The sequence below is a fragment of the Squalius cephalus genome (genome assembly GCF_949319135.1).
Source record: "Squalius cephalus genome assembly, chromosome: 3".
Lineage (NCBI taxonomy): Eukaryota > Metazoa > Chordata > Actinopteri > Cypriniformes > Leuciscidae > Squalius > Squalius cephalus.
Window position 1 is genome coordinate 17,969,874 of NC_137124.1, and position 27,877 is coordinate 17,997,750.

The 27,877-nt window shown below is 36.7% G+C and overlaps 2 protein-coding genes across 2 annotated transcripts in view; both read left to right on the forward strand.

Annotated features, from left to right (window-relative positions):
* The first annotated feature begins 1,297 nt into the window (after positions 1-1,297).
* On the forward strand, positions 1,298-5,810 carry hmgb3a (high mobility group box 3a). The gene is made up of 5 exons (XM_079866442.1): positions 1,298-1,395; positions 3,254-3,464; positions 3,547-3,686; positions 3,991-4,165; positions 4,261-5,810. Exons 1-5 carry the CDS (start codon positions 1,331-1,333, stop codon positions 4,444-4,446), a joined length of 777 nt encoding a protein of 258 aa, XP_079722568.1. The 5' UTR covers positions 1,298-1,330; the 3' UTR covers positions 4,447-5,810.
* A 1,229-nt stretch (positions 5,811-7,039) lies between these two features.
* arrb2b (arrestin, beta 2b) overlaps positions 7,040-27,877 on the forward strand; it is a 40,142-nt gene continuing 19,304 nt past the window's right edge. Inside the window, exon 1 of the mRNA XM_079866266.1 lies at positions 7,040-7,260. Within this exon, the coding sequence (XP_079722392.1) occupies positions 7,238-7,260 (23 nt within the window). The 5' untranslated portion in view covers positions 7,040-7,237. The remainder of the gene's footprint in view (positions 7,261-27,877) is intronic.

A 27,877-nucleotide genomic window follows, 5' to 3' on the forward strand; every position in this document is an offset into this window, starting at 1 on the left:
CTTACTAACTACAATTTTTGTAATGTAATTGGAATCAGTAACTGATTTGTAAGTCATTTGTAAGTAATCTACCCAGCACTGCCTATAAATATAGCAAAGAAAGTACACATGAACCCTGGATGGTATATCATGATTCATAACAGGACAAGCTTCTCCCTGGTGCATCCCAAAATGCTTTGCACTTGCAGGCTGCCTTATGTATAATAGGTCCTATTCTCACTATTAACTAGTTACTTATTAGCATACATATTACTAGGATATTGGCAGTTTATTAGCACTTAAAAAACTATAAAAATATATTAATGCCTTATTCTGCATGACCATATTCAACATCCCTTAATCCGATACCTAAACCTAATACCTAAACTTACCTTACTAACTAACTAGTTTATTGAGGCAAAAGTCGTAGTTAATAGTTAGTTAATAGTGAGAATTGGACCCTAATCTAAAGTGTGACCAACTATGAGTTCAAGCACTCCCCCAAAATATCTTTATTTATAAAAAACACTTTAAATGCATACAAAATATTAAAACCATCTATACCTCTCAGGGGCCTCCAGCTAAGAAGCCTGCAGTGTCTCCACATCTGCCACAGCAGATGTAAAATTGATAGGCTATAGAACAGTGCTTGAATGTGTGAAATATACAAAGATATAAGAAATATGTGTATTTGGTTCTCTCGTGGCACTTACAGTACCACACCTGATTTCAGCCTGGTTTTGTACTACTTAAAGTAGGCCTATATTTGTCGCTTTTATGCACATGATGTGTTCGTTTTCATAATGATTAATGATGTAATTATTAAGAAATGTATTGTTATTTTGACATTGTATCTTACAGCCGTGCAAGCCTTTTGGTCCATATCCTTGCAGGACTATAATCCATTCTTTTTAGGTAGACTAATATGGTAATATTTTGGTGGAAAATAGAATGACTACGGTAGATGTAGTAAAAAAAAAAAAAATAAAAAAAAATACAAGAGCGAAAGATGTTAAGTACGAGAATGGCAACCTGATGTTTGTTCATTTGCAGGCTCACTAAGCATCCTCTAATACATGTCGATAAAGTATGAGCACAGAGCACTAACCTTAATATGAAAATGTAGAAACTAAAGCCCAGAGTTTTTCTATGTAAGCTCTCTATATGGAAGCATCCTCAAAAGTAAAGAGGCTGGGCATACGAAAACACACGACAGGACCAATCTGGGAGAAGAGCCGCTAGATGTGCATGTAGCGCTGCCCAATGGCGAGGAATGGAGGTTGTTTTGAATCGGCGAGACTGCCTAGCCAATCAGGCCGGTCTCGTGTTGAGCTAGCGCGAGGCTGAGTGCATGGGGTTTAAAGAGGAGAGAGAAGGGAAGACAGTGGCGAGATTTCAATCAACTCAACAACACAGGTACGGATAACTGTCTAATTTTTAACACAACTTATTTCTTTCATATTTAGCTAAAATATTTCATTTTATGCACATTTATAGATTTATAAAAATAAAATGCGAAACTAACATTTATTTCTCCAAAGCAGAAGAAAATGTGATTTAAAAAAAATATAAATTCGTTCATATGTGAAGGTCAAGAAGGAGTTGTGTATATTTGCAGTTTGTTTGCCAATCTTTGTCTAATTTCTAATAAATCACAGAAATGTGTGGAAATAAATTAAAAATGTTTTTAATAGAGGTCAAACCTAATTTATCAGATTCACTGTTAACAGAACTGATGGTGTTTGCTTTTCTTTTAACAGTAAGCTTAAAAGTTATTAAACTGATTTTTTTCTCGGACTGTTTTCTTCACGCGCATCGCTGCTGAATATGGCTCGCTCTGTCCTGTCTATGAACCACCCTGCCTTCTTCTATACAGACCGATTTCGATGACATCTCCACGTAATGTTATATTTTGTCCGCGAGATCCTTCGCTTATGCAATGATTCTTTACTCTCTATCTTATGATGTGAAATAGGAAATTTATGCGCGCTGGAAACATGTTGTTGCATTTTTCCCTTTCCAACTTAAACAAACGCGCTTGCCGTGTATTAAAATGGCTGGCGATTGAGACCATTGACGAGCAGCTATTCCTTCACGAAGCAAGGACGGGATAATTTTTTAGACAGAAAACGTATATTTTAGGTTTAAACTGCCCATTCCTTTCGCTTTCGCTCTCAAATGGCTATCTCTAACTCTCTGTATTGAAATAAAGACAGTATATTGTGATTTATCATCTTTTCCAGCTTGACAGTTGCGCTGGATATAATCGCATAGGCAATGGCTGGCTGTGGTCTTTGTTAAGGCAGCACTGCGCCAAGCGACAGCTAGGGCTCAACTTAGAAAAACAGTTAAATACAATAAAATACGATCTGACAGCCTTTTACAGCAATTTGAAACTAAAAGTACAACATCTGTTTTAGTTGATAAATATGTTTTTCTCTTAATTAAAGCCATTGAATCGCTAGAATCGTCTTTTAAACCTGAGGGGGTGTGTATTGCTTTGTTGCACGGTGAACCCATCTGTTTGCTCGCTCCGCAAAGAAGCCATTTTAATGAATGAAGAACAGCAGCGCAAGGCAGGGCTTATACCAGTTACTATATATACCGCTCTATATGCTTGTACACAGGCAGAACGCTGGAATGCATAGTTTTAAACCAAGAACAGTACTTGAGTTCAAAATAAAATATTAATAAGGTATGCAAGATTTACCAAAATAAAGATCACTTTCTGTCATGAGGATGCATTCATGTGAAGGATGTTGAATATTTTTAGCTGATGGTCTTTCTGTTTTTAGTAGCCACTTTTACAGGCTACCACCACATCACATGCACTTATATATAACATTAGACTGTGGAAGAAGGTAATTCATGTCTGTGCATTAGACTAGAGTAGTCCAAACTTTTGCTTGTAATAAAAACAATCAATAAAATGTGTGTTTCTAATTATTATTGCAATATAACCACAAAAGAATATGGTGCAGGCACATTATATTTCCCAAAAACGGGCAGTGAACACCAATCAGTCTCATTAATAATCAGTTCACATCCCCCACGAAAGAAGGACGGGTCTGGAATTCCCTTTGTGTATCATCTTAGTTTAATAAGCCCTGCACCCCACTGGGTTTAGAAATGTTGTACCATCTAAAATACAAAAGCACAATGAGTGGGATTGGGTCGTGTTGTGTTTTGACTAGTTTTTAATAGCCACACCTGGCAGAAAAGGTAATATTCTTCTTTTCTGGTGTGTTAATACTCTTTATTCCTATTATTTTAGATTAAAATATACAGCAGAAGAGAAGACTTCAGTGGAATTAAGCCCCTCTCCTTTAACGAAAATGGCAAAAGGGGACCCCAGGAAGCCCAAGGGCAAGATGTCTTCTTATGCCTACTTCGTCCAGACATGCCGAGAGGAGCACAAGAAGAAAAGCCCTGAGATTCCAGTCAGCTTTTCAGAATTCTCCAAAAGATGCTCTGGAAGATGGAAGGTTAGATTCGCAATGATATTTTCTAATATTCATTTCTAATATTACCAAAGCAGAGGTACATTTATCTTGATTTGTTGCGTAGGCAATGTCCGATAAAGAGAAATCCAGATTCGACGACATGGCCAAACAGGATAAGGTGCGTTATGATCAAGAGATGATGCACTACATGCCTGGAGGAAAGAGAGGCAAAAAGAAGGATCCCAATGCACCCAAGAGACCACCGTGAGTAGACATCCCACACACTGAATTACCTCAATATTTCGGAAATTGTCTATATGCAGTTATTATGAGGGGTATTTTGTTGATTTGATGCCGTAAATGGCTATCATTGCTATCCTGGTGTTTAATTATTAAGTAGGGGTTTAAAAGGATAGATTGCTGGTGATTCAATTATTAATTTTAAATTAAAATGTAACAAATAAATATTATTTTAATAAATCATAAATCAGTGTTATCACTGCTCATGAATCATTATCTTTAAATTTTTGATGACTAATTTTATGTTGCCCCCTTTTATGATCATCAGCTCTGGGTTTTTCTTATTCTGCTCGGATCATCGTCCACAAATCAAGGCTCAGTATCCCAGCCTGGGTATTGGAGATGTGGCCAAAAAACTAGGCGAACAGTGGAACAGCCTCACAGATTCCAACAAACAACCCTACCTGATAAAGGCCAACAAGCTGAAGGACAAGTATCAAAAGGCATGTCTCGATCTAGATGCTTCAATAGTTTTTCATCATGCTACATATCCCAATTCCAGTGTTTTACAATGTAGCAATATTTACTTTTTGTGCAGGATGTTGCGGACTACAAGACGAAGGGCAAGGTTGGAGCTGTGTCCATGCCCATGCCCATGGCCATGGGAATGATGGGGAATTGTATGGCTCCAAAACCAATGGCGAAGAGCAATATGGATGATGAAGACGATGATGAGGAGGAAGACGAGGAAGAGGATGATGATGAATATGATGATGATGAATAGACTGTCATTTTCGTGTATTTGATCAATTATGACTATAATAACTATTTCTCCCCCATTGAAGTACAGTAGATACGGAATACACTGGTGGTCTTTCATAGCCAGATGTTGTTTTAATAGAGGTGGAATTTTTTTGTACTGTTGGCGAGAGACTAAGGGGTATTTACATGACACCGTTTTCAACTAAAAACGGAAAACTTTTTATGCGTTTTGGCCATTCATCTACACTACAATGCCGTTTTTAAACTTTTGAAAACGATACGTTATTGCCTCCATGTAAACTACAAAATCACGAATTTGTGAAAACGTTGACACCATGCGCATGCGTATTACGTGTTCAGTCTATAGGTGCGTGCGTAGTGTTTCTTTACAAAGTGACATCGCCAACTACTGGCCTGGCATGTATAATACAGTGTTTTTGGTCGTTTTAGCAGATCCATGTGAACGGGGATGTGTTTTTCGCCTGTACGCAAAAAAACACAAAGGAAAAACTTTTCCGTGTTTAGTGTACGTCGTTGTCGTGTAAACGTACCCTAACTACCACAGTTTCTTACCTCCAGCTTTGTGTGTGTGTGTGAGTGCATGTGCACATGTGAAGCTCTCACTTCATCATGGTAGCCCAGTGTCTTCTTAGCCTATGTTTTATCCTTTTATCAATTGTATAACAAAAGGCCTTTAAACAAGTAATACCCTTTCTGTATATGTAAATCCCTGTCCTATATTTTTCTTTTCGTTTAAGAGGTTCCTGAGTGTGTAGCTCTGTATATGGTTGACACTGAGTAGATATTGTTTATGATTGTAATATGTTGCATGTGGAAACGTGTCACAGTTTTGTATACTGTGCACCGATATCAGACATTTCATGCTGAACCCGTTCAAGCTTCCTCTTCCTTGTCCAGTTTAGGAAAAAAATCAGTGCAAAAGAGCATTTGCCACCAGCACGTCAGTTAGTCCTGTTGCAGGGGTGTGTGCTATATGTTGTTTACTATACTATATGATATTAGCACATACAAGATCAATATAGGAAAGATATTTATATTATCTTTCCTATATATTATTGTGTGATCTAGGAATGTACCAATATAGAAATACTGAATTGTGTAAAATGTGGTCAAAATGTTACAATATGAAGCAGACGAGAACTATTAGCACTATTGAAATATGGCATAAAAAGTATAATGTTAGCATTGGGGGGAAACAATTATAATATTGTCCAAAATGGTCACAATATGGTGCATTCCTAGTTTGATCCTTATTTTTGTTGAATATAAAGTAAGAAACAATGCTGATGATAAATCTGTACTTATCTGTATCTATGATTTTCATTTTATATGTTTGAGGTTTGCAATTAAATTGAAACATTTTTATTTGTTTTGTGTGACTGGATTTAGACCAAGAACATGAGATAGAAACCAGACCTTAATGAATGTGGATTACTAAACAATATCTAGAATATTGTATTAAAAAATGGGTGTAGGAATGATTTGGGACACCATAAGCCACAGATCCTTAACTAAAACTATCTAAAGGTTGAAAGGTAAGGTTTAATGATTGCTTTTGCCCTGGCACCCAGTGATACTGAAATCTCAGCGCATACATGTTTTACATGAGTACATGTTTTAAGCAAACGTGTTTGAAGCTTATATGCAGTTCCTTATTCAAAACAAGCAATGGTTTTTAAATAAAAAATGCAAATAATGGCCTCAGGTGCAATATGTCTAAGCTTAGAAAGGCATCCATGATTTTCAATTTGGTCAAACTAAAATTCATTTGTGTATGTTATGTACCGTTAAGTCACTAGATGGCGCAAGGCTCTATTGTATTATACACGTTGCGTTACATAATACCATCATGGGATTTTTCTTCTTCTTGATAATGACATTAGTGACATACTGAAATTAAATGGGAGTCATATACTGCATATTCATAAATGAACTCCATATTAGTTTGTCTTGGAGAAAATTAACTCTCGGTGCCCAGTCCACTGCAGTCCGTTGCTCTCCTGTTTAATGTCACATTCTCATCATTTTAACATTTTAGTGGTATCCGATAACATTTCTACGGTTGTCATTTAGATGAAAATGCAAAAGCCTTCCAAATCCTCAGAGCAAAGAATGCAAAAGAAGCTTCAGGGTGTAAAATCTCGGTGCTCTTTGGTTGCATGGGATACTTAAAGTCTAAGAGCTTAGAAACTCCAAGGCACTCGAAATAAGTAGAAAAAAGTTAAAAAGCCTTTATTTCATCGATGGCTTAAACATTAAAATTGGTGACAGATCCACCTACGCGTTGCGGCCAAACATGCCTTCGTCATGGTGTGTGTGAAATCCTGTCAGTTATATTGCAAACATATTTTCGCACTTTCTTCAACGAACGCGGAACAGACTCTTGGATACGCCACATGATACACGTAAATATGTAAATGTTTTAGTTTTTCCTCATACTGTACTAAGCATCACACGTTCGTTCTTAAAGACATTTCTCATTGGTAGTCCCCAGGGCAAAGAGGGAGTACTTCGTGACCCGTTGATGACGTTCTATATTTCTCCGCATTTGATTGGCTACTCGCGGTGCTCATCAAACTCTGAGGCCAAAGCCCAGTCGCTTGGTGTCTGAAGCGGCAGCGAGCGGAGTGGGGCGAGAGGCTTCCGTCTCTGGGCTGCGGAAACTACCCTGCGAACGCCAGCGAGAGTGCCAGTGATTGAGGAAAGGAGGGACGCTTTACTCGAAGTCTCGGCTCAGTTAAATACCCATTACAAAGCATCTTCCCCTTATTAAAGGAAAAAGGCCTGCGGAGATGGGCGACAAGGCGGGGACCAGGTAAGAGCCAGTTTTCAGCGCAGGTTCAATTGCTGCTCTGACTTCTAATTTTGAAGTCACGATATCATATTCTCACAGCCCATCCTATGATGAACAGTCGCACCAAACCTCATAGGCTGGAGGGATGTCGTGGGAAACCATTAGTCTATTTGAGTGAGGTACTCGTTAGATCTGTGTAGCCTACAGGATATGCATCGGCACTCGAAGCGACCGCTCTTAAAAACATGATCACTGGACATCTTATGTACTTCACCCAGGGTGGGGTGACTGACCAGCACGCTATACCATAAATCTACAGCCCTTCTCGTACAGCCTAGAAAAGCAATTGCAACTGAAATCTTCAAGTTATTCGTGGGAGTGCGGCACAGTTGCTTTATCTGCTCGTGTTGTCTGCCGCGATCTGATGTTATCTTGTTGTTTGAGGACTCAAGTTGTGTGACTGATTCTTTTTTTTTTTTTGCAGCGCTCGCTGCGGCTGGTCATATTTATTCTCTACAATAACAAGCACTTATTACTACGACAGGTTATTCTACTACTGCATGCATGTAAACGAGCTCTGTTCATTATTTTCCTCTCCACTGTCCGAAACCGAAAAGTCTGTCGCACCCAGTGCGAGAAATTCCTGCCCATCACTAGACTCGCACTTCCTCAACTTTCAGAAAAGGCCTCGACGTTTCCTGTTGCAGCAAACAGTGGGGTTGAATGTGACTAAAACTCATTTTAACACCTCTCTCTATTTGTGTGTGCGTGTGTGTGTGCAGAATAGGCCTTATAGACGCAGTGTAGATGGATAGTCGAGTCGTGGGCGACCATGTACGTGCGCTGAGTTTGATGAGTAACCCAGCAATCCTCTCAGTTGTGCCTTCAGTTCTGCTTACATGTCACGGCTCACACCATCAGGAGGAGAGGAAACCCAAGGGCTCTCTGGTTCCCGTGTATCTATAGGCTACATTTAGGGCTTTAACAGAGGTGTTTCAGTCAGGTCACCCTGTTTTGATGTTGATTTGACATTTGACACAGTTCATAATGCATACAGTTCAAAGTGACACTTCCATAATGCATGCACGACCCCCTTAGCATCTGAAATAATTGTCAAAATCTAGTTTTTAGAGATGGAACAGTTTGTTGAACTTTTAGACAAAACGGTTTGCATATTTTGTATCATATTCATCAAGCTTTTATGGCCTAATATAACATAGAGCTCGCACTCAAGAAGGAAGTCCAAACTGAGCAATAACGTGCAATTTGTTGCATATGTTTTCCATATGGCCAAAAAGTAAGCTGATTTTCCTGTAGCTTGTCATGTAAATTTAATGAGATTGTGTCACTCTATAGCTCTCAGTATTGTCTTAATAAGATTAGTTTTATGACCAAAGCTCTGTATTTTTAATCTTGGGGACAAAACACATAATGCGACGCAATTCAATGATGATTGAGAGATAAACTTTCCTTAAGCGCCTGTTGTATCATATTTTATCCATAGAGACATTTTTAAAAAGGTTTCTCCTGGAATAATTGTAGAATTTCTATCATATATTAAATTGAAAGATTCTACGTTATTATTGTTATTACTGTTGTTGTTATTTGTATGTTTTTGTTGATTGTTTTTTAAGGCAAAATTGTTAAATTATTGTAAACAACGTATTGAAGTGATATTGTTATCATAATTCTTTTTTTAAAAATTGAAATACTGTTGATTGCCATGAATATAGCCATTGCTGCTGATATGGTGTTAAATCATAAATAAAGAAATATTATGTATACATTTTAACTTGATTTTTCTAAATAAATAAAAATATGCATGTATAAACAAGTAAGCCTAAGTTGCTTCAGGCCAGTAACTGGTTATCTTAAAATATCGCTAACATCTAACAACAGTAATTCTTGCGTTTGCTTTCTATAAAAATCATTAAAGTTTTCACAGCAAAAAGACACATGTCTTGAAGGTGGACATGAATTAGGTATGAAAATCAATCAGAGGGCATGTACAGTAGTAGATTGTGTGCAACAGTTTTGATCATGACTGTTTAGAGGCCTTAGAAATGAATGTATTAAATATGATATCTTAGTATTTATAGGGTTCAACCTCACTTTGTACCAAACCTGTATGGCTTTCTTCCTGGCCAGAACACAAAGGGTGTTTCAATTTGGAAACCATTCATATTCATTGTATGGATAAAAGATGCATGTGACTGGTGAAATATTTACATTTTTGGATGGACTATATTATACCTTTAACCTCTAGATTTCTCTTCTCAAAGCTTGGTTTTGCTGCTGAAATGTGAACGTTTGCTTTCAAAAGGAGAGCAGTGATTGTTGCATAGTTATTGTATTGTAATAAGATTAAACAGCATGACTTTTGTGCGTGGGGAGCAGTTGTTCATCAGCCCACTACAGAGCAGGCCATGCACAGCAAACTTAGCGCGTATTGATTGACACACATTCATAGCGCTGCAAAGCTGTGAAAGAGGCGTTTTATGTAGGTGTCATCGGCCCTTCTGTGCTTTCAAATTAGCCTTGGGTAAATTAAAGCTCGCTACCACTCCATAATTGTTGAATTTATTATAATTTCCATTTATAAACATATTTTGCCACCTAAGACCTCATAGATCTAAATAGTATAGTGTTTCTGCTAGGTAGATTCTGATTCAGCCTCTCTTGTGGTTCAGTCACTGGAGTTGTTGTGGAGGCTGTCTGGCGTGGGGGTGGTGGGGGATCGTGCAGCTCAGTGGTTTGTGCTGGTCTTATGAAATCCCCTCAATGTGTCTATATCTTTTTTTCATGTTTGATAATTGCACATTTTCCGGCTTAATGAAACAGGATGTATCAACAAGAGGCCAACACTGTGATATCCGTTTTTCTTTTCACATATATGCTTGCTTATTGTAATTAGTTTTTGCTGAAACCAAGTTGCATCCAAGTTTAAATACAGTAATTGATTCCTAATAATATTTGTTTTGTCTTATTTTTGTACTTCAATTATGTTGTCTGCCAAATTTTTCCAGGTGGCAAAACTACTTTGGGTTACACTTTATTTTAAAGTGCCCCTGTTTCAGTGTAATTGTACATTTAAGTACTGAGTAATATTAATTACCAACATATAATTAGGGTTAGGGTTTGGTTGAAGGTTAGTCGCTTGTAATTATGCATAATATACCGTTATTGTAAATTATTACACGGCTCTTTGGAATAGGCTACTTGATTCTGATTGGTCAATCGCATCATCCAGTGGTATGTTATTATCCTCCGATAAAAACTAATAACACAAGCTCATCTGGGTTACTGAAGTCGGCTCTATACGCTTAAGAAACGTTTTTTGTGTGTGGAAGTTTTATGTTCGGTGAGCTAATAAAATATTAAAACTCAAATTAATATTTGTGTACAATTATTTATGTTATCCGGACTTCGCAGACTCATGCAGCTGCTGCCATTTTGCGATGATTGTTTTGTACACTGTAATGGATTACAAGATAATAAATAGGTCTAATTTTTAAACAGTTAACTTTCATCTCAAATCAATATCTTATATCCATAATGTGGCAAAATGCCGTGTAATAAGTGGTATAGTCATATGACTGTACCGTATCTCTTAAATGTCTGTCTAGTTTGAACTAGCCGCTTGCTAGCTACTGATTTCTTCATGGTGTGTTTAAAGAGCTAATAAAATATTTAGACTCAAGTCAATATTTCATCTAATTATTTACTTATGTAGCAGGTAGCCATGTAATAAGCGAGATAATGTACATCCAGCTGGTTGTTATTGCAGAACAAACCCCTTCAGGGTGATCACCCTGTCTGTGTTTATCCTGCGATAATATCCGGCTGGATGTAGCCTACATTATCCCTTACTTATGTTACAGGGACACAGTAAAAAAAAGTGTTACCCTACTTAGTTTTTTTTATAGATCCATTCTTCTTGTGTTATTCTTTATTGAACTGATGCTTGGCATATTTAATTTTTATTTATGCATATAATGACGTAACATCTTTGTGCTCATCTCAAAATCTTCAATTTAGTGGTTTGTTGTAAGTTTTTACAAAGTTTTTAAGGTTTAAGTGTAAGAAAATGTAGCTTAATAGTAATGCCCGTAAGACAAATGTAGGGATGCGGCGATAACAATAACAGATAATTCTTTATATTTGAAAGCTGATAACTGATATATTGGCCGATAAATCTAAATCCAAATTTTTAAATAATTGAGTGCCTGATTACAAAAAAAAGTCTCACTCACCATTAAAATACATGTCCCAATCACAAAATTATAATGATGTTCTCATTATATTTTTATGTAAACTTTATGACAGACTTGCGCTGGATGTTGCACTTAACTGTATTTTCCATTTCAAAGTGATTACAATCATATTTCAAGCAATTCAAAAACATCATGGCGAACAGCGCACATCTGAAGTGTCTCAGCTGAAGGAAATAATAAATAATTTATCGGCTTTAATATATCGGTCAAATTTGATTATCGGGCCGATAACGATAACATTAAAACTGAACATATATCGGCCGATACCGATATGGTGGCCGATATATCGTGCATCCCTACACGAATGTATTAAAAGGAGTAACATTTAGGAAGCAAGCAATGGACAATGAGTGAAGAAGAATGAAATGGAGGAATAGGGAAATAAGGTGTAGATAGAGGAAGGATTCAAGAGTGAAACAGCAGGAAGGCTGTGTTTGCCTAATTTGAAACTTGTACAGCTGTTTTTAATACATCCAAGCCAACTTTATTAGCTTTTGTATGTTTACGATGGCTCTTCAGTCAATTCTCAAGGGGTAGAGGACAAGAGAGATTTGTAATCACAAGGAATCACTTTGGTAAGACCAGAACAGAAAAAGTGGAAGGAAACATTTTGTTCAGCATTAGTTTAAATGCTGAGCAAAATGTCATGTAGCTCTATACCAGTGTTTTTGGATTTGCACCATACTTGCGCAATATCCTGCAGCTGAGTTAGTTTACGGCTGGTTAGTATATATTCCCCATACTCCAGCTTGTGTTGTGACATCTGCATGCTCAAACTCGTATGTTGTTGTCCTCTTTTTGTAGGGTGATTGATTGGTGTGGTCCATTAAATCACATCTGCATTAGTGCGATTAGCAAGAGCGTGATGTATTCGTTTGTGCATGTTTTCACCTTCTCATGTTCTAGTTCTCTCCTCGTGCCCTTTCCACTCTCTCTTTCATCAGTGATTGATAATGTTACAGGCTCTCTAGTTTCTCTAGTTTGGTTTTTCCTCTTAGTCTGCGGTGAACATTTGACAGGGGAAACGTATAGAAATGGAACATTTGGTTTGTGCAATTAAAGGGATAGTTCAATAAAAAAAGAATAGTCTGTCATTTTCTCACACACGACTTTCGCTTTTCTATGAAACACAAAAGAAGATGTTTCGAAAAAAAAAACTTGCCCATACAAGTGACCCAAAACAGCATTAGACCCCATTGACTTATTGAATGGGAGAGAAATGCTTTGACATTTTTCCAAATATTATCTTATGTGTTCCGCAGAAGAAAGAAGGTCATGCAGTTTGAGTAGAACGTCATAAGTATAAGTAAATAATGATAGATAATGAATTTTTGGGTGAACTATCCCTAGAGTCTCATTGACCTAAATGGAAAGGGTGCTATCAGCAATGGCTCACAACATGGTCACAATATTGCTGTTGCCACCCAGGTATGTGTGTGTGTGTGTGTGTGTGTGTGTGTGTGTGTGTGTTTATCTCTCACGCACATACACACCTCTAATTCATCAGCTGATGGCTCCATTATCTCTTTTTAGGCAGAAAGGGCAATTCACTAGAGACTATTTAGACACCTGTCTGCACTGATGGATTAAGTCTCTAAATTTAACTGGTGGCCAGTTCCTCTAACATAGTCTAGTTTGTGGACTGTCAACCCTTCTCATGGGATTTTGTCCTAAATGAATGATGTTTCCGCTCCACGGGTTTCGTTTTCGTAGATGTTGTGGGTTTATGTCTGCTGAATAAGGCCACACTTGCAAAAACTAAAGCTCACTGTACATTTTTACATTTTATGATATGAAGAAAATATGTGGTGCTTGCCAGCCCAAAACTTGCCACTATCTGGTTGGTTGCCATGGAGAATCATTTTAATCATTTTCAGCTGGTTTGTATACGATTACTACTAGGGTGTTCTGGGTAAGGGTGTCAGTGTAAACCTATGTTGTTGTTTTTCCCCCATTTTATCATCTTGCCAGATATAAATCGCAAAGTCTGGTCTTGCTACTTAGAAAAGTAATATGATACATATGATAGTTTTCTTTAATAAGCCACACACTTTAAGCTATCATCCATGTAGCTGGGGATGAGTTACATATGTTTAATACTTGGGGTTAGGGGTTTGAACGTAGCAGTTCAGAGCAGTAGAAGTTGAGCAGTAGTAATCGTGATTCTTGTTTTAGCAAGCAGTATCTTTTGCTAAAAATAACTGTATTGTACTTTTTCTATTGTCAGGAGTATTGCCCTGTGCATATAAGATATTGTAAAGCTCTTATCACGGGAAGCTGGAATTCTGAAGAATTCAGCAGTTTAAGTTCCCAATAGGAAGTGGTCTAGAAAAATAACATTTACTCACACAGCACCTCACCAATGGAAAAATAATATAATGGAAAAGCAATCTCAGCTGGGTTCCTTTTTTCCATTATATTGCGGTTTTAATTAGGAAATTGCTTGTACTTGACCTCTATATCTTTTTTCCAAATAACTTTTACTTTGCTCCTAGATGTGGGCTGTTGAAAGTACGAGCAACAAGCTCTTTAAAATAGGCTGTAATTATGGGTGCTAGTGCACATTTGCTCTGTGACGTCACATGGTGTCTGAGTGGTTAGCATAGTGTTCTGTAAATTGTCTGCACGTGTAAACAGCTGACAGGTGATTATAACCAGACATCCTTGGTGCTTCCCTTGGCTCCATCCTAAGACAACAGTGAGATTGATTAAGTCCCTCTCACACACACACACACACACACACACACACACACACGTTTACTATCTCCATCCATTACTGGCTCTATTTTTCTCAGCACTGTCTCTTCCTGCTTAGTCTTCTCAAAGCTTTGGTCTTGCATGATTTTTGCATTTCAGACATTTGCATGTTGTCTTTGCATGTCTAAATTCATAATTTTTACTGCGCACACACCACCAAATTGTTTGTCATGTGGGAGGATTTGTTTACAGTATTATTGAGGTTATCAGGGCTTGATGTTAAGCATTTTTCTGGTTCTTGTCTTTAGGACAAGGAAACTATTAGGCTTCTGGAATATAGTAAATTGGAAAGCATGATTTTGCTGCCTTGTGGGAAAAGAGCAACAACAAAAAACTTTGAATGCATTGTGAATGAAGCTTACACAACATTACAACAACAGTTCCTATATCAATATCTTAGAAGATATATAGAAAATAGCCTTAAAAAATGTACAGTTACCGGCACACGGTGGAATCTCAGTCTCAACCAGGCTTGAGTAAAATAATAACACGATTACAAGGTGTGTATCATTTAGACTACTTTAGATAACTCCTGACCAACCGGCACTAAAGACCCCGATATACTGAAAGCCAAATCAAAGAACCGGTGTGACGTCATTTCGAACAAAATCAGGCCAAAACGAAGGTCATTTTGTGTTCTTTTCGGGAGTTTGAAACAGCTTGCAAAAGCGAACTTTCATAAAGTGGTACACCGTCTGCATTGGTCCAAAGACAAACTATCCAAGATAAAGTTGGACTTGGATCCTGCATGTGATCGTTGCAAACAAACCCCTGCTACACTTCTTCACATGTTTTGGACTTGTTCAAAACTTAATGGATATTGGTTATCTATCTTTGATGCATTTTTCAAAATATGTGGAAAAACTGTGCCCCCATGCCCCTTGACTGCATTATTTGGGGTGATCAAGGTGGATGCTTCTTTTAACAGGTACCAGGTGAACATGATCGCTTTTTGCTCTTTGCTAGCTAGAAGACTTATTCTGTGTAGGTGGAAGGATTCATACCCACCGACATATGGTCACTGGATTAGAGAGGTCATGTGTCATATACATTTGGAAAAGATTAGATATAGTGTAAAAGGGTCGTTTGAGAAGTTTTATAACATGTGGATGCCATTTATGTCTTATTTTGAAAGTGTGTCAACTGACAATTTTGTATAACTGTTTACACAAACCTGTGTTAAGAATTGTATGATGTTATCTAGAGGCCTGACTACTGTTTACATCTCTTATTGATCCAGTATGTGGTGGGGGGAGGGGGGCTCTTTGTTGAATGTGAAACTAAAAAAAAACAATAAAAAGACTTTGTTCAAAAAAAAAAAGCGAACTTTCAGGAACTTTCCAGCTAGTTAACGCATTCGAACTACTATTGGTCTGTGGTGATTACGTAATTGGTAGGTGTGCTCTGAGGCTCCGCCTTCTTTGACGTAGAAATCTTTGCCGGTTCATTTCTTCTGTTCAGTTTCTCAAGGTTGGATGTCCACGAGTATAAAACATGGACACTTGAGAGCCGCTTTATAGTGGAAAATGTTGTTGTAATTGATGCTTGCTTTTAAACAATCTATTGTATAAAGTGGTTTATAAGTAAACGTGACGAAGTGGCGAATTGCAGAGCTCGTGCAAACATCCACATCGATGTTTCAAACTCCCGAAATTAAAAGGCAGGAAATGTAATTTATTATGAATGAAATAGTTCAATATAAAGTATTAAAAAAATTATAAATTGATTATACCTTTAATGCATTATTGGAAAAGCCTTTATTTTATACAGCTGAAGGAGGACTTAATTGAAGTGCTATTTTCTTGTGTTCCATTAACTTTGTATTTAGATATAGTGAACTTGAAGAACGTTGTGTATGCAGACTGAACCAACGACCGCAGATTATACAAGCAAATGGGATCTGAGCTGCTATTATTAATGTCTTGCTTTCTCTTGGCAGCGCATGACAATTATCAATCTACTTTGAAGTGTCACACATTCTTTTCCACGATTTTTTTTTTTCTGTGGTTGTCCTAAATTAAGTGTTGATCCTGAGTTTATATTTGTGTTGTGATGTGTAAACCAACCGTAAAGTCCAATCCAATGCTTTGATAAGAACCATCTCTCGCCTCTCTCTTCAAGAGGAAAAAACCCTTATTTGTCTAGATCCAGAAACTTATTTTGAGTAAACTTGAATATAATAAAGAAATATAATATTGCAATACGGTGCATAACTCATGAATATGTTCGTTTGCAGTACCTCTCCAACCTTTTGCTGGTTTAATGACCTTGGTTGTTTCCTCTGTCATTTCAAGTTCCATTTTGCTGAATCTTGTTTAGCTCTTTATAATAATTTCTAGTTTCTAGGTCATTGTAGTTTCTCAGGCAGAAGTAACACTTTGTTTTTGTTTTAGCATTAGTTTTACAGTATATGGCTATTACCGTCATAGGGAAAATAATAATAATTATTATTATTCTAATTGTTTGGCCTCCTAAGACACCAGTGTGAATGTAATGTAGAACTATATCACATCTAAAAAGAGGGTCGAGTCCCCTTTAAAGTTCACTGACTTTTTTTTTTGTTTGTTTGTTCAATTTGCACACTGAACATGAGTTGGAGCTCTTCATTTTGAACTTTCAAAAGTTCACCAGATTGATTCATTTAACTTTAAAATAGACCTGCACAATTCTGGATAAATTGAGAATCACAATTTTTTTAAATTCAAACAGATCATAATTCGCCCATGTTTGTGAACAGACAACGAAAGAAGATTACATGTCATGTACGAAAGGTTCTGACAAAATGTTAATTGCTGTAGTCTATTTAAAATGTTTAATTAATCTTAATGAATAAAAAAAAAAAAAAAGGTTTCAATGAATGATTCAGTGACTCGCTCATAAATACTACACTTGTTAGAATAATGATAATTCAATGACAAATATTTTTACGTCACTTGTCTCCACCTGGTGGTGCAACGATATAATCGATACAGTCGTGTGGTTGAAAAGACTGTTTGTGATAGTCTCACAAAATCATGTGGGAAACACTGAATTCCCCTCAAAGGCAGGTCCAATGTTTTAATTCATGGGGCCCAGGACAAAAAAATGATTAGGGTCACAAGGCTTAGGACAACGTTCCCTGACAACAGCATGACTTGCAGTGGCAACTGGAATATATTTCCATAAACAAGGGCGTGCAATGTTTTTCATTCCATATTTGTCTGTTTGGTCTGTAAGTTTTGCTGTTTTCCTTGTTCTCTCTTGAGCTAGAAAAACATGCAAACACGCACCCAGAGTCAGCAGGCAACAGGAACACACGCCGAGCGGTGTTGACGCAAACTGCATGTTCAGGAAGGCAGCGAATGCTTGACTTGTGCCTTTCTCATCTCTGCACTCGCATTATCTCCATGCATCTTTCTCAATGCTATTGCTTTTTCATTGTTTGGACTCATTGTATAAACTCTGATCATTTCGATTTTTCTCATGTGTGAGTGTGGGAGACATTATTCATGTTTGTACATGTGAGTTATTGCAAGGCTGTAGCTCTCGCGTTGCCCTGAGGTTGGGTTGTTACTAACTTCAGAAAGATACTGAAAGGACTTTATTATGTGTAATATGCTGTTCCCATAACTCGTGTCATTTTTGTTCTGACGTTTAGACAGGCCAGACGAAGAACTGAGGAAGCTGAAACCCTCTGGACTGATTCAGTGTCACCTGTCACTAACTATTTCTATCTACTTCCTGTTTGTTATATTTTCTATTGGTAGAGGCCGCTTTCCAACTAAATGTCTAAAGTATTTGTGAAAACTATTAAAATATGCAGGGTCAAATATTAACACTCTCCAAGGGCCAAATGTGAGGGGGAAAAAAAGGACATTCAAGTTCTAAAATAAAGTGACATTCTAGTAATAATGAAATAATAATAATCTATAACAATAAATAATGTTTGTGCTTGTTTACATACACAGTTCTCTGAGTTTGTGGAGCTTCTTTTTTTTGCCATTTATGTAGCAACAAATAATATATTACAAAATGTTGCAATATTTGACTTGCTGCTGTGCTGCTGTTTTCCAGCTTTTTGTTTATCATCGTTTATTTATTTGTCTCATTGAGCTGTCGTTGAACTATGTTTTTTTTTTTCATATTTGTGGAAAGGTCATTGTGTCACATCCAGAAATATATACGGCTGGATGTTATTCTCTGTTCTCCCGCTTTTGGCAGGTGTGGCAAGCTAATATTGGACCTCACAGATATGAATGTTATCAGGCTGGTAACTGAACCACCTGACGGTCAAATGCAATGCCAAAGAAATGCAACAAAGTCGCTAGATCATATATAGTCTATTAATAATGTTATAATACATTATGAAGACCTTCCTACTTTTGCATTGTCTTCTTCTGGGCATGATTCAGTACTTTGCCTGCTATAAATTATACATAAAAAACATAATCAATTGATATTAGTGCTGTGAGGAAGATTTTAACAGCTAAATAATGAAACTAATAGGGATGCCCCCTAGTCGACTAAACGTTGGTCGATGAGGAGAAGCTTTGTCAACCAAATTTGAATTACTCGGTTAGTCACAGGAAAAAAACTCCACAGAAGTGGCAAAGTCACGCAGTGACGGACAGATCATTAACACGGCTTATGCATGTGGTAATTACAGTATGTCGTGCAGGAAATCCAAATGATCGCCTATCATTCATCAACCTCAAATATTAGGGGTAAATAGAAGCTAAGGTTTGCGTGAAGAACGTTTGTCTCTTTCTTTTTCCTCACACCGAGGCGCTACTGGAATCGTTGACACTCACCACAAGTTTCTCTCTCACAGCGATGCCTCTGTCTGCCTATCTGCTGTCTGTCTCTACTCTGATGCTTTTGCATGTATATATCTGTGTGCGGCCCATGTAGCTCAAACCCTTGCTGGTTTCTCTCACCTACACAATAAGAACAGGATGCGCACAGGCAGAATGAAGGAAGTGTGACCACCACAAGATTAGGCAAGGGCTCTGACTCCACTCTTCTCCTCCTTCCTCTCTCGCTCATTCTCTATTTATTTATTTTTTGTCAACCTTTTTCTTTACTAATCGTGTTTTTGCAATTCTCTTCCGTCGTGTTGCAGATTCCTCCACATTTTTTCTTTGTTGTCCATAGTGCTTGGGCTACTTCATTCATTGATTTACTTACTTTATTTACATATTTATTTAAAACAAAAATTGTGTACATTTTTTTTATTATAGGACCTATAGAGTTAGCGTGGAAAAGGGTTGAGTTTCCTTTTCGGGTTTTCTGGCTGGAGAGAGAGGAAACCGGGATGAGGATATATGTGATGATTCCGCTGAAGCGCAGCAACCTTTCTTCCTCAAACTGATATGGGAACAGAATGGAATGTGTTTATTAGCTGACTTGTGATATTATCAGCTTTTTTGCTCTTGTATGCTTCCTATACCTCTCACCAAAAGAGAGGCCCAAGGAGCTCCAATAACTATCCTTCTTTTTTCATGACTTGACATTTTTCTAAGTTCACCCGCTCTTGTCAGGTGTGGCCAGGTAATTTTGGACCTCACAAATATGAATGTTTATCCTTAACATTAAAGGAATGTTTCAGAAGAAAATTTTCAGGGCAAGATTATGCTGACCCGAGTGTGTTATCTTTCACACAGGTCGAAGTGTGAGACGTGAGAGAGTGCCACCTTGGCATTGTGTGCCTCATTGTTGCTTGCTAATTGCTGAAGCATCACCATTTTGTCAAGATGCGGCCTCCAGCACTTCCTTTTAGGGGTGAAACGGTTTTAGGGGTCACAGTTTCGGTACGGTATGTGCTATGTCAAATAAAAATAAAGAAAATATGAACAAATAATCAAACTACAAGCAACAGCACAAATAAATACAATACACATTTTTTTTATCATCGCTGTTGTAGCGTATTGGGAAGCCAGAATGTTTATCCATCGACAGAAACAGACATTAGCCGAACTCTGTCTGTCTGTTTTACGCGTTATTTTCAACAAACCATGTTATAGATGCGTCGTCAGATTTAAGATGAATTGCAAGTGCATTTTAACACCCCTATGGCCTTCGTATCTCTCTAGGTTTTCAAAGGATCCTTCCTCTTTCAGACCTTCATTTCTTGTCTTCAAACACGCAAGTGAGACTCAGAGAGAATAAAAGATAGTGTCAAGTTAAATATCTTGTCAGATAATCTGTTTCTCTTATTTGTTCTCAGTTTATTCACTTTTGCGCTGCTGTTGTGTGGTCCCTGTAAAGATTTCCTGAGAGGAAAACGGTTAATTTCTCTGATGCACCTCTGTGATGGTCATTTTCAATCACTTTCTGATTGAATGCTCAACCCATTAAATGTGAACAAGATGGTGTAACTTTGGCAGCAGAAATGGAGTTGGTGTCATCCACTGAAGTGTGATGAATAAAATATAATATCGGCCATGGGTTTCATTCAATATCACTTTACTTAGTTATTATTTAATCATGCAACTAAAAAGTAGCTGGACTCTAATACTGAAACTGTTTCTTATCATTTACATGCTGTTTATCGAAATACACTACTATTCACAATATTGGGGTCGGTAGGATTTTGAAATGTTTTCGAGAAGTCTCTTATGCTCTCCAAGGCTGCATTTATTTGACCAAAAATACAGTGAAAACTGTAATATTGGGAACATTGTTACAATATAAAATAACTCTTTTCTATTGTAATATATTTTAAAATACAATTTATTCCTGTGTTTGGCAAAGCTACATTTTCAGCATCATTACTTCAGTCTTCAGTGTGTCACATGATCCTTCATAAATCATTCAAATATGCTGATGTGGTGCTCAAGACATATTTCTTATTATTATCAATAGTTTTCAGGATTCTTTGAATAAAATGTTCAAAAGGACCGCATTTATTTGTAACATTATGTGTCACTTTTAATCAATTTAATGCCACTTTCTGACCTCAAACTTCTGAATGCTACTAGTATGCAGTGTACACTTGTCAGTGTATGCTGCTCAGTAAGCAGTGCACTAGTTCTCCAGTAGTGTTACTAATCATTCAGAGTCTCAAACCGTCAGCAGTCAAATTTGAAAAGACCTTTCTTTACTTAGTGTCAGTACATTTGAGGACAATAAGAAAACGCCAGGCCTGAAACTGAGTGATAATGCAAATCATAATCAAGTGCAGTACAATTATGCTCATTAATGTCATGTTAATATCATTAATTATGAAATTAATGTCAAGCACTTCGCTTTTTATAGTCTTTCCTAAACACTGTATTTTCACTCATCACAGTAGTTCTGACAAGTGTAGTTTTCTCGCCCCCGCCTTTTATTTTCAGGAGTAAATGGATCCTCAACTACATATCCTGTTTACTTCACAACATTCACAACATTCTGATTCATAGTATTTGGGAGAAAATATGCAGGAACTTTTACTATATATATATATATATATATATATACAGTATATTACATGGAATTATGAGGTCACCAGTTTGCTGCATGGCTATAAAGGCAATGTTTGCATCTTTTTAGTGTTTTATCAGTAGTTACACATTGACTATTGCTGCGCTAACAAAAATGTTTTAGTCAGTTGACCAAATAGCTCTTTTGCCACAATTCAGTATTGCATTTACTGTACAGTAATGTATTAATTTGACATCTTTAAATGTTTTCTTTAAATCGGGGGTGGCAATGTAATGTTAATCATTATAAAGATTAAAGAAAGACTGTGTGTTGCAGTCATTTACATAATATGCCATAGTTTTCCTGTTTCCTGCTGCTTCATTTTAAGATGTTCCTGACTTAATAATGTTTAAATAATCCAGCTTTTCATTTATTGATTGCATTCGCAACATAGAGATAAATCATGGCTTCTAGACTCTCTGAAAAGGAAGAAGGCTCATTTGTACCCATTTATGTATTTGGAAATGAAAGTTATTCTGTGAATTGCGTAACTGAAATATGCAGGGTACAAAAGTTGTAGTTTAACGCACTGTAAGCCATAATGTGTGTTCGCACATAGCAGTCTGTTCCGCAGTTATCTGACATTGAAAGCCAGTATATTATGAGCCATTTATAGTTTAATGGCGGGCTCTAACCAATCATTTATTTATTAATCGCTCGTTCTCTTTTACTGGCCTTGTGCTCGCACCAGTCTAGATCGTTACTCAGTCGATCGTTAATTCCATCAGTAAATGCAAAAGCTGTCGTCTCTTTTTCCTTCTCTCCCCGTGACTTCATTCCATTCTTCTGTTGTTGTTTTTTTTTCTTCACCTCTACATTTTTGGCTCCATGCTACCGCAGACGCATTCGGTGACGCATGAGCCGTTTCTGATCCTGAAAGCTGAAGTAGATCTTCCTCAGTCAGCAATTACCAGTGTGCTGTGCTGTCAGCTTCTCCAGCACCCTGATTTCTCACTTTAGCCTTTGTGTGGCCTGATGGAGCTTCCATAATAACTCTCAGTGGCACCCGAGAGACAAAATGTTCAGAAACCGTGTTTAAAACACCCGTAAGCTGATTTAGCCTGGACATAAAGTGGATTATGAAAGCACATAAATAGACTAAAAACAGGAACAGAGAACACAATCGTGCAATTTGGCACTTCCTACTTTTGTCTCATTGAATTTTCAATGTGTTTGTTTTTAACACCTATACGTCTTATAAATATGGTAAGTGCAATTTATTTATTTTTTGGAAGGATGGAGTCATGAACAATGTTGCTTTTGAGACCCAGACATTCCTGTCGAATTAGCCTTTTTGGTCGTGACCCTTATTAAAATACCAGTGTTAGTTAGTGTTAGTGTTTATTGACTAGTGCGTCTCTAGCCGGTCGCTGCTCATTGGAAAAGCGCACAATCCTTGACAAATGACGCACGCTGTAATCTGCCGAAACAATAGGCAGAATTCAGTGGGTGATTTGGTATTAAGTCTTGGGTTTAGCCTCTGGCCGTGCTGAAAATTGACAGCCACTAATGTGGGAAACACACAGACTCAGATCTTGACTTGGTTTTACATGACAAAATGCTGTAAACTTATTCGTAATCTTGTTCATAAACATCAACCAGCTCTGCAGTGTTTATAGCTTGTGGTATCCTGATTATACTGGACACTTGCTTACAATTACAGCATTAGTCACGAAACCAGGCGGCGTTACTCAAGTGAAGTCTGTCAGTTTTTTTATTCATTTTTCTTTTTTTTTTTTGTTGCAATACTTTCTTAATATCAAGAGTAAACTATTATATAGGACTTGGAGTCCAGGTCCAATGTAAATAAATCACTAAAAATGTAAATGTAAATGATAATGTAAAAACATGTAGGCTAAATGTAACAATAAACGCAACTTGTAAATTGCTATTTGCTTATCTTAATCCACGTTCCATCTTTTTGCAAGTTCTTTATCCATTTTTTTAAATAACGGTATGCGTTAAACAAACAGTAGAATGTGACACATGACCTCACTACGATGCTTATTTATTGGCTCCAAATTTTATTTTAGTTCCTCTTTTTCTGTGTAAAAATATCTTAATTCTTGGCCATCCTGTTAATTAAATCAGGCAAGAGATGATAGTTACAGTCTGTTCATTTATCACACTTTAAAGTTAATGTTGAGTGCATTGCATTATGGGATGCATCACACCATAATAAATATCAAGTAATTGTGCCTGGTGTAACTCTATACCTCCGTGTGTACTTTTACAAGGGAAAGCCGGAGGTTAGAGTGTTTAATGTGATCATAATTGAAGAGTTGTGCTTGCTTTTTGTAATTGTTTTACTTTCATGCTCGTACAAGGCCACTTTATTTTTGTAAAGCTTTTAAAAAATAATGTCTGGTCTTTACAGTACTCTCGCCATCACCCTCCCTCTCGGCATGTCTTTGTCCCTCTTTCTGCCTTGATAAATGTGCCTTTATTTAGCCCCTCTTTACCCTTCCCAAATTAAATTGAAACCCTGATTGATTTTCCCATCTCTCTCTCTCTCTCTCTCTCTCTCTCTCTCTGCTCACAGTCCTTGGCACTAATGAAGGTGCCTGGTCGAGTTTGTCTCCTCAGTGTGTGTGTGTGTGTCCTTGTCCTGTAACAGGCTCCATTGTCAGATCTGTAGGAACGTGGCTACTTTTTTAGAATGATGTCATCAATGTTATCCATCAGAATCAGTCTTGACCTCTGATTGGCTGAGGGTGAATTGAAGAGATTTCAGGAAAGAAATGGAAAAGTAACAAAACAGATATAAACACAAAAAATCTGAGCGAACAAAGTAGAGATCTTCACTTTGTGTGTTTGTACTTATAGTTTTTGTTTAGTTTTATGTCCAAAAATGGTTTTGTAAGCAAGAAACTTAAAACACACAGACTCAAAGCCAGTTCAAAGGGTAAGTCTTTTGCAATTTACGTTTGAATGAGGGTACAGGAACTATTCTCTCTCTCTCTCTCTCTCTCTCTCTCTCTCTCTCTCTCTCTCTCTCTCTCTCTCTGTGTATGTGTGTCTATTTGTGTACAATTACTAATATTTGCATTCCTGCAGAGCAGAGATATATGGTCTTGTGTATATTTGTGTATGTTTCTTTGCTGTGTTTGTAAATGGATGCCAGTAACTAGGATACGACCGGCAAAATCATCCTCCATGATTTAACAAAATCAGGTTTAAACATGTTTGAGGTGATCTGTGTGTGTTTTCAGTAACATCATATGTCTGCTTGAGGGTAAATATTCAGCCTGACACTTGGCATATGGCAGCCATAAATGTTTCCCTTTCAGAAATGTATCACGGTAACTTTACGCTCTGCCAAATGCCTAAAAGCAGTTGTTAGTGTAGAGTAAAACATAGTAAATTAATATGGGTTTTATTTTAAACCCAAGAATATTTTAGTGTCTTTTTTGTTGACCTTGTAGCTAGTACCACTTTAGCACTGTGCAAGTGTGCAATCTTAAACATTTTCTGTAATATGACGTTTTGTGTGTGTGAATATTCAGCATTATTACTCCAGTCTTCAGTCGCATGATCCTTCAGAAATCAGATTTTCTGCTCAAGAAACTTCTCTTATTATTATCATGGTGAAAACAGCAGTGCCTCTTAATATTTTTGTGGATGCATTACATTTTTTGTATTCAGGATTCTTTGATGAATGTAAAGTTCAAAACAGAATTTATTTAAAAAGAAAACTTTTGTAACATTATTATTGTCTTTAGTCTCTTTACAATGATTTTGATGAATTTAATGCATAACTAAATGAAAGTATTCATTTATTTTGAACTGTAGTGTAATTATGTGTGTGTGATAATTCTCTTTTGTAATAATCTTTTTTTAAAGTCATTTAATGCTTTGTGTATAAGCACATAATAAGCCGCTTCACTTCACATTCACACTGCCTGATGTTCTTTTTCTCCAATTTGCGGTTGCTTTCTCTTTTCCTTTCTTCAACAAATGCATGCTCTGTATTTGTGTGTGTGCCTTGAACTTTATGCCTCATTCTGTTGTCATGGTAACGCAAAAAAAGCTCATCTGGCTGCTATGATAACCAAATACAGCATATTTAGGCAAGTGTGCAGCTTAACTGGGATAAAGTGCATAAAAACCAGATCATGGTGTACATATGCGCTCCTTTTAATTAACCCTTTGTTCTGCGGGCCTCATTTCCATTTGATGAAGAGCATATTAGGCAGATTGCATGTGTATGTTTCTGAGCTTCTATATAAAGTCTGTGGTTTTTAGCAGGTGCATGCATATGCTAGCTGACACACAGACCGAGGTGTGAATGTGTGATTGTGGCTTTGGCAGCTTACCCACCCAGACCTGTTTATCGGTTATGCAGTATTAATAAGATCTCTTCATTGAAGAGCACTGGTCAGGATGGTGACTTTCATAATCTAAAAGTGGAAGAAGAGGAGGGTTATGACTTGACGTCGATATATAGGAAAGAAATAAAATGAATCATGTTCATTATCAATGAATGTGAGAAAGGAAAGGAGATAAAGAATGAAGGAACTGAAGATTGAACAACAAAAATATGGAAATTGAGCAGCAACGATATGGAAATTAAATATGTCGGGTAAGCAAATAATGAGTAAAGAGAGAGATGGAGAAATGCTTTTAAGAATGTATTAGAAGTTCACAAGTTCACACTTGCATATACTTAGATGGAGTAAAGGTTTATGCGTATTTGGCGTGCGGTCTGGGGGGAGGGCTCGGAATTTGGCCCGAACCCAGAGTATTCCCCCCGTGTAAAGGAGTAGTTAGAACTAAAAGTGTGGAGAAGGGGTGGTGGAGGGATGTCAACGAACAGAGGTAAGTCTGCTGTATATATTACCTCTTATCGTTGATTTAACTGAATGCTGAACCCACTCTTTGTTAATAAAACATCATTTAGAGGTCGACCGATTGATCGTTTTTGGCAATTAATCAGCACCGATAACTGATTGCTGGGACAATCGACTATCAGCAAAATACAACTAACTTGAATGATCAAGGTTTAATTAATATATGAATATTATATGAGTACATTTTCATAGTTCAGTACTGTTTTTCAATTTTTAGAATAAAGTTCAGCTCTATTTTATGTGTTTTAAGTATAAAAGTATTTATTGAATTCTAAAAATACTCCTAACATTCCAGAGGAGAGCATCATTTTTTTAATCAGTAAGCATTTGAAACTTATTTGGATTGTACAAACCATAATATTTGTTAAGCTGTGTTTTCCTCAATGCTTGTCATATCATTTACTTAATATCAAAATAAAAAAGCTATTCACTAATATTGAATCGAATGCGCTAATTCTAATTGATAAAGTTTGTTGCCTCTTCAGTTTAACTTTATGACTATGTTTGATAATAAAAAATCACAAATAGATCAAAACACTATTTTTCGCATTGAGATCAATTACCACAGAGAGCATTAAACAAGCTGAACTAAATGCCCTCGCTGTTTCACTGAATACATCTTGACTTTTTAGATTTTAATTGTGATTTCTCTCTAAAGGACCACTTGATTGAAGGGCAAGTAGAACATTTGGCATAAATCAAAATTTGTTCTGTTATTTATTGTTTTGTGAGGCTGTTATTGTTGCTTTTATTACAAAACAACGCACCCGTTTTCAATAATTGTTACATTTATGATTTATTATTTACACTGTAAAAAAATGATAACCTTCCCAACTCAAAATTTTCTAGTGACTGGTCACATCTAAATTTTTCAATTGGCCCAAGTGAAATTCTGTACATTTAATTTCAATTGTTGCAGTAGTCTGTTAACATGAACTAAATGAGAAATAATACATTGAACCGACTGAAAAAAAATTTTACCTTTAAAAAGTTTACCAAACCATTTATATATTTTAAATTGTAGTAGCACTCTTTTTTTTGTTTTACCTTAACTAAAAATGTATATTGGTAAATTTATATTAGTAAACCAACTTTACTGTATTGTTTATTCCCCGTTGCCCCAAAAGAAAATGAAAAAAAAAGTACATCATTATATTAAACACTCCAGCCATTCAGGTTTATTTAATAATATAATAGTTTATTTAATACATTTTATTAAATCTACAACAGTAATGTAAAAATACCTTAAAATGGTAAATACAATGAATTTTTTTGCAATAGGCCTTAAAAATCATGCATTTAAATTCAGGATTC